Source organism: Rhinopithecus bieti, unplaced genomic scaffold (genome assembly GCF_001698545.2).
Source record: "Rhinopithecus bieti isolate Rb0 unplaced genomic scaffold, ASM169854v2 scaffold_18548, whole genome shotgun sequence".
Classification (NCBI taxonomy): domain Eukaryota; kingdom Metazoa; phylum Chordata; class Mammalia; order Primates; family Cercopithecidae; genus Rhinopithecus; species Rhinopithecus bieti.
Genome location: NW_016809526.1, coordinates 2,856,431 through 2,868,022, shown reverse-complemented (window position 1 = coordinate 2,868,022; position 11,592 = coordinate 2,856,431). Strand labels below are relative to the sequence as shown.

Sequence of the window (11,592 nt, the reverse complement as noted above, 5' to 3'; positions counted from 1 at the left end):
TTTTGAATTCCACATGTGGGATCATGTGATACTTGTCCCACCCCCTAGGTTATTTCACTTAACATAATGCCCTCCAGGTTAATCTATGCTGTCAAAAATGACAAGCTTCCTTCTTTTTTTTTTTTTTTTTTTTTTTTGTTTGTTTGTTTTTTGAGACGGAGTCTTGCTCTGTCGCCCAGGCTGGAGTGTAGTGGCTGGATCTCAGCTCACTGCAAGCTCCGCCTCCCGGGTTCAGGCCATTCTCCTGCCTCAGAAGCTTCCTTCTTTTTTAAGGCAGAATAGTATGCCGTTGTGCAGACATACCACATTTTCTTTATGCATTCAAACATTGAGAGCCATTTAGACTGACTCTGACATACTTATGGCATTTCCTTTGGATGCATACCCATTTGTGAAATTGCTGGGGTCATATGGTAGTTCTATTTTTAATTTTTTGAGGAAGCTCCATACCATTTTCCATAGTGGCTGCACTAATTTCCATTCCCACCAACAGTGTACAAGTGTTCTCTTTTCTCCAAAACATCCTTGCCAACACTTGTTACCCTTTATTGTTTTTATAATATCTATTCTGACAGGTTTGAGATGATATTGTGATTTTAATTTGCATTTCTCTGGTGATTAGTAATGTTGACTACTTTCTCAAATACTTGTTGGCTTTTTTTTTTTTTTTTTTTTTGAGCGGAGTCTCGCTCTGTCACCCAGGCTGAAGTGCTGTGGTGTGATCTCAGCTCACTGCAACCTCTGTCTCCTGTGTCAAGCGATTCTCCCATCTCAGCCACCTGAGTAGCTGGGACTCCAGGCATGCGCCACCATGCCTAGTTAATTTTTTGTGTTTTTCATAGCGATAGGGTTTCACCATGTTGGCTAGGCTGGTCATGAACTTCTGACCTCAAGTGATCCGCCTGCCTTGGCCTCCCAAAGTGCTGGGATTACAGGTGTGAGCCACTGCACCTGGCCCCTGTTGGCTATTTATATGTCTTTTGAGAAATGCTGAGAAATTCAGGTCCTTTGCCAATTTTTAATCAAGTTATTTATTTTCTTGCTATTGAGTTGAGTTCCTTGTGTATTTTGGATATATGAGATGTATGGTTTGCAAACATTTTCTCACTTAAATGTGTATGTTTTATATAAGGAGATTGTAATTTACTATATTGTTCTTTGTTATTGTTTTAGCTAAAAATTGTTAAATATGCATATGGACTTAATTATATTATACATTCATATTTGTGTTATGTATTTACTTATATATTGTTATAAAATCACTTGAACACAAATTTACTCTTAAACTTAGTTAACTGCCAAAACTTGAAAGGAAGTGTTTGCAAATCAGATTTGTGTGTTTTCTATATGCTCTGTTGTATTTTTCTAATGGTTGTTCCAGAACTAAAAGAATTGCATATTCACAGGGACCAAGAACATCTGAGAGACATATCTTGAGTAACTGGGAAGAGCTGAGTCCTGCTAAATAGTGTTCTCTGCCTTCCTCTGTTAGCATTCAGTGTCTTTGAGGTCAACTCCAATAGCTACCAGTAGATGAATCTTCCTCCCACCGATTCCCTGTTATCACTAGAAGATTTTTTTGTTGCCTCAGCTTAAATCTGTATGAGACATAGGCACATGTAAATTTTTAGATTGCTTTAGGTATAGTACCTTATATAAGACATAGCTTTAATATATGGATCTGTCTTTGTATAGAAATCACAGTTCTTTTACACTGACACTTTTTCTTTAAAAAGTGGAGCTAATTTGGTATGTATGGCCTGTAGAAGAATTGTTCTTTCTTTTTTAGTAAAATCTGAATTAAATAAGAATATGGAAATTGTAGTCTCCTTTTTTTAAATGGAAAGTTACTTAAAGCACAATGATTGGTCATCTGTTATATGTGATGGGAGTAACATTTAAGGACAGTGGGGATTTTTATCATTTTAGATTCCCCACCATACCCCCTCCACCCCACCTCTGTCCAGAAATAGCAGATGCTGCTGTGTGGATGATAGCTGACTGTACCAGGTAGAGCATCTAGGAAACTTTTAAATCATTTTGTTATCTGTAATTTTATGGCTGCTTCTGTTTTTATAATTAATTTCATGACTGAATGAAGTTGACTGCTACTTCCAGCATTCAGCAATCTAGATTTTTTTCCCCGACATATTTCACCCAGCAGCAGGCACAGGAAGGACTAATATAGGCTGCAAAGTCTTGCACTATCCATTATAATTAAGAATATATACTAATAAAAGCTTTGTTTATAAATCAGGTATTTTAAAATTGAATCATTTTAAACATATAAATGGAAGCTGTCAATATATAGGAATCTTGTAGCAATTTATTTTCTTCTAAAGCAAAAAAAATGTAAGGCACAGCTAACATTTAAATTCAGATTTTCATGCATAGTATAATGTTGATATCTAGAGAATGCAGTGTACTGGTTAAGCGAAGATGAGTAATTTTTATTTGTGGCTCTGGAAATGTATCATAGAAGAGATGGTTTCTAATGGTAATGACCTACAGTGTTCTGATGTCGAAATAATTCATCATGACAGTGGGTCTTACGGAGTTCAGATAAAAATATCCTATTATTTTCGCCCTTTTCAAAGTGGGAAATTCATTTGATTCTTTATTTTAAAACAAACAAACAAAAAAAAGAGTTGGGTTTTCCCAGTACCTTTTATAATAGCATTAAATTAATAACACTTGACATATTCTGATAATTTTTTACCCAGTTTTTTAAAACTTAGAGGCTCTGATTGTGCATTTAAGGAACTTTATGATGTAATAGAGTGCTTGACTATAGTTTGGTCTAGCCCTGGTTCTGCCAATTAATAAAACTCTTGACCCTAGGGCAGGTAAAATACATTGCCTTTGGGGTTTTTTTCTTCATTTGCAACATGAGAAGGAGAATACTTCTCTAACTTGTCAGAATGTATGTACAGATCAAATTAAATAGCATTTGGAAAAGCATTCTGGAAACGCAAAAGTATTATAAACAAATAGATAATAATGGCACTATTTGGTATAAGACAAGTAATATGACTCTTCAAAGTGTGACTTTTCAGAGTGGAGATATTTTATTGACATTTGCAATGTCTTTTCCTAGGGACTTTTTCAAGCACTTTATTTTGTTGTCTGTTTTTCTATCCTCCACCTGCAATGGAATTCTAATTAATCTTTCCTTCATTAGTACTTTCTGTATGCCAGGCACTGTGGTAAATATTGAGTATTCTGAGTCTCCCGCTTTGAGGAACTAGTGGAAAAGAAACATGTATTTTTTAAAAAAAATTATATCACAGTGCCGCTATTGATATAAAAGTCACCCCAAATCCCCGCAATCATGGTTTGGGCAAACTATAGTAACTCTCAGTTATCTAGAGCATCACTGTGAAATAGAACTTCTGCAATAATGCAAATGTAGTAGCTGACAACCACATGTAGCTACTGAGCTCTTGAAATAAATAGCTACATATAGATTTGAGTGAGAGGGGTTCCTCTCCTTCCGTCCCAGGGGCTGACAAATGGTGATATTCAGCCATTGCCCAGCTGCACTGCACCGTATCAGGCTAATGTGTTCCCAGATAGGTTAATAGGCCCTTGGTGATTTATAGTTGAAAAAAATTGTACAGTTATTCCAGTAATTCTAACTTCCATATACTCAGAACTTTTGTCTCTTTCTTAATTTATTTTATTTTTTTCTTGTGACATTGCAGTTTGGACCAGAAAATCCCTTTAGGACACAGCAAATGGCCGCACCTAGAAATATGCTTTCTGGATATGCCGAACCAGCTCATATCAATGATTTCATGTTTGAGCAGCAAAGGAGAACTTTTGCAACATATGGTAAGGCAATAAGACTTAAAACAGTTTCAATTTTGGCTTTATTAGAAGTGTCATCTCTGTGTGTTAATCTGTTTTGTCTTCTGGCTTTTAAAATTCATTGGATTCCTTCAAAAAGGATAGTATGCCTTCTTATAGATATCCTTAAATATTTATGTAAATGGGAAGGTGAACTCGTATTTTTAGCTGTCATTGTAAATCCAGTGTGATTTCTGAGTACTGGAAATATTCATGATCTTAACCAGAATGCTCTTTGTTGTTGCATTCTGGGTAATGGACACTTGTTATTTTATGTCCATTACATGTAGATTGCTATTAAAGTTGGCAAATGAAAAGATAGTGTTAAGAGATTACTTTTTTATCTTATTATGGGCTATTTAACTTTACTCTGTTTCTCAGATCTTATCTCGGAAATGCTTTCTCTTGATCACTGAAGGGTGTCAGGAAAGAGAATAGTCACAAATTCACTATGTAAAATAATTGCATCCTGTCAGTGGTGGGATTTTAAAAATTTAATGTGCATGGAAACTGCTTGTATAAAGGATTATCATGTGTTAGATCATATTTCACCATGGTAAGATTGTGATAGACTTAGAATGTACCAAAAATCACAGCCAAGACTATATACCACTTAAATCACCCAAAGCAGTTCTATGACACTTCCAGTCCAATAAAATGGTTACAAATGCATTATACCCCTTGCTTGTGTAAGGGGTCCCATGTAAATCTAAAGTAATGTGCAGCACATAAAAATAAACTGTTACATCATGGTTTTGTTATATTCTAACCTATAATAAGAGACTTTTAAAGACTTACTGTTGTCGACTTTAGAAGGACCTTAAGCAATAATTTAGTTCTCTTGTCTCCTTTAAAACAAAACAAAAAAAGTCCAAGTAAGTTTATACTGATACCTACTTTTCTTCTTAAATTACCTTATAACAAGAATAAGCATTTAAAACTATTCAGCTGGCTTTAGACCTGGTTTCAGAAATGGGTTGTGTTTTTTGTTTGTTTGTTTGTTTTAAGTATCTGGTGATTTTTGCCTCTCCCACTAGGAAGTAGTGAACTAAGACATGGGTTGAACTATTGAGTTAAAGACAAAAAATGAATTTGGGGCTAGAGTATATTAGGCAGCCTAAAATAAAGGCAGCCTGTAGTATATTAGGCAGCCTAAAATAAAATAAAATGGGAGATTTTTGCCTCTCCCACTAGGAAGTAGAGAGCTAGGACACAGGTTGAACTATTGAGTTAAAGACAAAAAATGAATTTGGGGCTATAGTATATTAGGCAGCCTAAAATAAAGGGAATGGCCAGTTACAAAACTCAGAAAATTTTGCTTTGTCTCCTTTATGATAGATCTTAAGTAAGATCGATTTTATTTATTAAGTTCAAGTGAACTTAGTAAGATCAAGGTTTAAACCGAGGTTTAAAGAGACAGTTTATTAAGTTCAAGTAAACTTAATGAGTAAACTTAAGAAATAAGATCAGCCTTATCTAAGCTTTAACAACTGTCTCTTTAAATCTCAGTTTTAACACTGTCTCTTTTTTCTTTGCTCCCAGGCAGTGAACAAGTATATGACTTCTATTAGTTTATCCTATAATTTTCTTATAGAAAGTTCTTGTCTGACTTCTGATAGTAATTCCTATACCAGCTTCCTATCAACTTTTGTTGCTGTTCTTGTTTTTTAACCCTTCCACCTGAAATATAAGGCTGTGAGACCTTTCTGTTACCTTCCCTCATATGTGCAAGGGAGCAAACCTTTCTTATACCTCGTAGTAGTATTATCTAACAGACAGACAGGAGGTGACACATGAATTCAGTTTTACCTATATCTCATAACCCTTGGCTATCACTGCTGGAATATAGTACAAACATTTATTTTAATTTTCTTTCCATTTTTCAATATTGTAAAATTGTTAGAATCCCAGTGAATTATTTCTGGAAGATTTGTGTTCTACAATACAGTTAGTTTTTCATAGAGCCCACCTGTAGAGTCCTTATCACTGAAAATAGTCTCATTTACTGTGTCATCCGAGTTACTCACTCTACAGTTTTGCTTTTAGCTTGCATTTATCGTATTTCTTCTGACTTCTCAGTCCCTCAGTGGTTGTGTGAATTTCGTCTTGTTTTCTGTCTGCTCCCCTGCCGGTCTTACTTGGGGCTTCTCAATGAAGTTTCTTGCTTTTGTTCTACTTTCATCTAGAATTTTCTCTACACCCACCTATAGAAGTGGAAAATAGAATTTTAAATAAATACTTTTAGTCTCACAATAGTCATTATTAACATGAGTTTTAACTTCAATATTTGAAATCCTTTATTAACATTTTAAATGATTTTTTAAAATAGTCTACTGAACAAAGATATAATTTTAAATGTATTACTTGTATCACTTAGATTTCAGTTTGGTTCCAGTTTTCACTATTAAAATGTGATGTATATGTTATGCTACAAAGTGCTTTTAAAATGTGGTAGTGAATATTTTTGTACGTAAAACCTTACAGGTTTTATATTATTTTCTTAATGAGTTCCCAAAAGTAGGTAAAAGAATATGTGTTTTAAAAGGTTGTGCTATATATTATCAAATTGCTTTCCAAAAGAATTCTCTAAACCTACTCTACCGCCACAGTGTGTAAAAGTCCTACTTCTCTTTTTTTTTTTTTTTTTTTTTGAGACAGAGTCTCACTCTGTCACCCAGGCTGTGCAGTGGTGGAATCTCTGCTCACTGCAACCACTGCTTCTGGGGTTCAGGCAAGTCTCATGCCTCAGCCTCCTGAGTAGCTGGAATTACAGATGTGAATGACCACGCCTAGCTAATTTTTTTTTTTTTCCCGTAGAGATGGGGTTTTACCATATTGGCCAGACCGGTCTCAAACTCCTGGCCTCAAGTGATCTGCCTGCCTCGGCCTCCCACAGTGCTGGGATTACAGGCCTGAGCCACCATGCCCAGCCCTATTTCTCTTCATCAAAGATCCATATGATTGTTTTTCCTTTGTTTACTTGATAATCAAAATATTATATTTCCTTTTTTTTTCAGATTTTTAGGATTTTATTTCTGTATACTAAGTTTTCTGTTAGAAAAGGAAAAAAAACAACAGGGCATCAGTTTATATATTTGAGGTTTTCATTGAGAAAGCATGACTTCTGTGTGGTGGTGCTGTTATTCTTCTTCTTTTTTTTTTTTAATTATACTTTTAAGTTCTAGGGTACATGTGCACAACGTGCAGGTTTGTTACATATGTATACATGTGTCATGTTGGTGTGCTGCACCCCTTACCTCGTCATTTACATTAAGTATATCTCCTAATGCTATCCCTCCCCCATCCCTCCCCATAATAGGACCCGGTGTGGGATGATCCCCTTCGTGTGTCCAAGTGATCTCATTGTTCAGTTCCCACCTATGAATGCGGTATTTGGTTTTCTGTTCTTGCGATTTGCTGAGAATAATGATTTCCAGCTGCATCCATGTCCCCACAAAGGACACGAACTCATCCTTTTTTGTGGCTGCGTAGTATTCCGTGGTGTATATGTGCCACATTTTCTTAATCCAGTCTGTCACTGATGGACATTTTCGTTGATTCCAAGTCTTTGCTATTGTGAATAGTGCCGCAATAAACTTGTGTGTGCATGTGTCTTTATAGCAGCATGACTTATAATCCTTTGGGTATATCCCCAGTAATGGGATGGCTGGATCAAATGGTATTTCTAGTTCTAGATCCTTAAAATATTGTACTTCTTTACTGCAACTTGATTTTTCCGGACTACCAGTGAGGTCGAAGGTTTTTTCGTTTATTTATGACCATTGTTTTGCAAATTGTTTATAGTCCCTTTCATTTACCTAATGGAATTAGTTTTAATAATTATTATTAGTTTAATTATCTGAAGGGTATAATAATAAAATCAATATGATAGCCATTTCAAATAAGAGTACCAAAGGGAAGGAAGTAGACATTAACTCCATTAAAAAGATAAAAGGGAAAATAAGCTTCAGAAAGGTAGATAAGAATATTTAAGAAATGCAGAAATCATCACTTATTTGAGACACAAGATAGTGAGAAAACAAATTGAACTGAAATTTAGTAGTGTGAGAGTTAGATCTTGTTCTATCACTGGCTGATTTGTAGTAAGACATAAGGCCAAATATTCAACTCTTATTTGTAAAAGGAAAATAATATTGTTTCCTAATCACCGGGGGTGGAAGGCAGTAGTGGGGTTGGTGGTATGGCAGTAAAGATTTTTACCACCGAGGATGCAGAGCAAGAGGAAAACGTAACTTATTTTTCTGAGTTACAACACTATGGCCAGATGAGTTGGGGAATGGTGCTTACACAGAGACAAGGACCAGTGATACCTCTTCCCTCTCTGTTTACTCCTTCACCCCTCTGGACACATCATGAAATGCCATTTATGTAGACGTTAAGTCTCCTTTCAAAGTAGAAATTTATATTCTAGCCGGATATGTTTTTTATTATTGAAATGGGAACTTTTAACTTGGTATGAGCTTATAAGTCTCATTTTTTGGAAAAAGTTATGTACAAAACACTATTCTGTACATCAAAGAGATTAAAGGTAAAATAACTCATGGGATTTGAACCTGTAATTTCAGAGATTCTACTCCAAAGCTGATTTTCTGCCACCAAGCTCTCTCCTCTGGCTGAGAACATATTTTAATGCTGAAAAAAAAATCTATGTGCAAATCAGCTAATAGCTAGGTGGTTGGTTCTGTTCTAGCATATCATGAGAGTGAGTTGAGCATTTACATCCTTAGCTTGTTTGAAGAGCATGGTTCATGATGAATCTTTTTCTGTTCCCCAAAAGAAGTTCCCTATATTCTTTTTTTTTTTTTTTTTTGAGATGGAACCTCACTTTGTCGCCCAGGCTGGAGTGCAGTGGTGCGATCTCAGCTCACTGCAAGCTCCACCTCCTGGGTTCACACTATTCTCCTGCCTCAGCCTCCCAAGTAGCTGGGACTACTTTGGATGAAAAATGAAAATAATAAGTCTATCTACTAGGATGTGCCCTTTAAAAAAAAATGGGCTTAGTACTTTTTTATGTATTCTGTTATTGTACACACGAGTTGTAGGCCATAAACTGATCAGTGATCTAGCACTCTTGTGAGTATACCAGACTAATGTTACCAAACATTTATTGTGCTAGCACACCCACTTGAGAAAAAAACTGAGTTGAGCTAACTTAGGTAGACTTTCTTTCCTTAAATTCCCATAGACCACTGAGGACCACATTTGTATGTAGCTACATACTCTATAATTAATTTAAGAAGTGCATTCATATGTTGGTAGATATCCTTCCTTACTTCTCTTAAGGAAATATAAAGAATGATTGAAGACTGTCCTTACTGTGAATGGTATTTTCAAAATAATAGCTAGATTTTATGTAATCTGCTTACCCTTTTTTATTATTTAATAATTTATATAATTTGATAAACTTAGCCCTGCCTGCAATATCCATTACTAAGAAGAAAAGGAAAATGGTTTCTGGATTTCCAAATGTATCATGTACATGTATTTTCAAGCTCTTAGAATATTTAAAACTAAAGTTTGATGTCTTGGCCAGAGAGGCTCTTAGTAATGTAATGTCAGTGTGCAAAATTCATCCTATGAGAAACATTTTATGCTGGAGTCCAGCCTGAGCTTTGGGTTCTAAATATAAAAATATAGCTTTGGGTTCTAAATAGAAATATAGCTCAGGGGCCGAAAGCAGTGGCTCACGCCCGTAATCCCAGCACTTTGGCAGGCGGAGGCGGTGGATCATTTGAGGTCAGGAATTCAAGACCAGCCTGGCCAACATGGTGAAACCCCATCTCTCCAAAAAATTAAAAAGTTAGCTAGAGGTAATGATGCATGCCTGTAATCCCAGCTACTCTGGAGGCTGAGGCAGGAGAATTGCTTGAGCCTGGTAGGTAGAGATTGTGGTGAGCCAAGATTGTTCTATTGCACTCCAGCCTGGGCAACAGGGTGAGACCCTGTCTCAAAAAAAAAAAAAAAAAAAAAAAGGAAGCAATATAGCTCAGGGCAGAATGATTGGTCCTGATTGGTTCTGAATTAAAGAGATCATTTTTGACATCTGAGAAAGAAAATGTGAAAGTGTATATTTGTATTATAATAATAAAATGAATTTAAACAGCAAAATGGAGTTAATAATTTTCACTTTTTTCCTTTCAGGTTATGCATTAGACCCTTCATTAGATAATCATCAAGTGTCTGCTAAATATATTGGTTCTGTAGAAGAAGCTGAAAAAAATCAAGGTAATTTATTTGAAACATTTAATATCAAATATGTACACATCTATAATTAGTGTCTTGCAGAGTGACTTTAATTAGACAGTAAAAAATAGTATTTAGCACTTGGTTTTTTTGTTTTTTTTTAAGTTGAAACAATGGAGCAATACAGTTTAGAGCAATATAGTTCAGAAATGTTACAGTTTAGAGCTTGCTTTTGCCACTTACTAGTTGTGTAACCTTGTAGAAAAAATAATGGTATATATCTCTGAGTTATTTTGAATACTTGGCACCATGCCAACCCTGTAGAAATCACTCAATAAATTATAACTAACGTATAGATAATTTTGGCAATTGACTTCTCAACATTAATGTCAAGCTTCATTTTAACGGAGTAGAAATACTTTATTTGATAAGTCTGTGAAGATTGTCTTTGAAGAGTAGCTTTGAAAGCTGAATTTGAATATGTGTTTTAATGTATGTTTGTATTCATATTCATTTTGTACTTACAATAAGACAAAACATCATACGCTAAATGCTAGCTTGTTACAAGGCTCATCAGTCCATTAGAGTAGTATCCATAAAATGCAATTAAAAAAGTAATTTGCTGGTTGCATGGGACACTTCTGCTTAGTAGCTATAGACCCTATGTGATCAGGCTGCTCTCTGTACATGAGCTAGATTATTGTTAAAATAGAATTTTAACAGGCTTTTGCTATAAAACATAGTCTGAATTACTATAGGCAGACATTTCTTCTTTAAGCTAGACCTCTGTAAGTCCCACCTGAAGGTAGCTAGATTCTTAGTTAACTTGTGACTATGATTCCACAAACCTTTCTTTTTCCAGGTTAATGACTATACACAGTATGCCACCTTCTATTAATCAAATCAAAATCTCAACCAGAAACACCCTCCTTCTCCTTTGCTTTTACTGTTGATGTTAATGATACTAGAGGTGAAGTTGAGACTAAAGTCACTTGGAAGAAGTACCACTTCTGGTGAAACCTTGTTTGATTTACATTTTTGCATTACAAGTGAAGTGAAGATAAGTTATTAAGTACTTACTGTAATTTAATTTAGTTTTAAAATGATAAATTACAGTTTATTCTTGCTTCCAAAGGTCACTTTATCATTATTTAGCCATAATGAGTTCCTGAGTTTTTTCCAGAAAGTCATACAAATCCACTGACACGGCTTTTTGGTTCAATAAAAGGCTTGTGTGCCATTGTAGGAATACATATTTGGGTCTTTTCTTCAAGTGTACAGTATTAGAATTTGCAGAATATTGAATTAGTTTTAAGTATCTTTGCACAGAAGGTTGAATCCCTTTTTGTGTAGCATGAGTCAGCGTATGTGGTAGATTCATGTAGCTTGTTTGTTTTTTAATAACTCCGTGGTCACTTGAACAATCATCTTTCTTTAACCATATAAAACAAAATTAAACATATGTTCATATTTCTTTAGAAAATGTACATCTCTCCATCTCTCTCTCTCTCTCTCTCATTTTTTTTTTTTTTTTTTTTT

General features: G+C 35.1%; 1 protein-coding gene across 2 annotated transcripts in view; it reads left to right on the top strand.

Annotated features, from left to right (window-relative positions):
• Positions 1 to 11,592, top strand: part of CDC40 (cell division cycle 40) — a 52,717-nt gene that overhangs the window by 17,724 nt on the left and 23,401 nt on the right. For both annotated transcript variants that reach the window (XM_017889637.1, XM_017889638.1), the window contains exons 4-5: positions 3,705 to 3,834; positions 10,012 to 10,095. In XM_017889637.1, the coding sequence (XP_017745126.1) occupies positions 3,705 to 3,834; positions 10,012 to 10,095 (214 nt within the window). The remainder of the gene's footprint in view (positions 1 to 3,704; positions 3,835 to 10,011; positions 10,096 to 11,592) is intronic.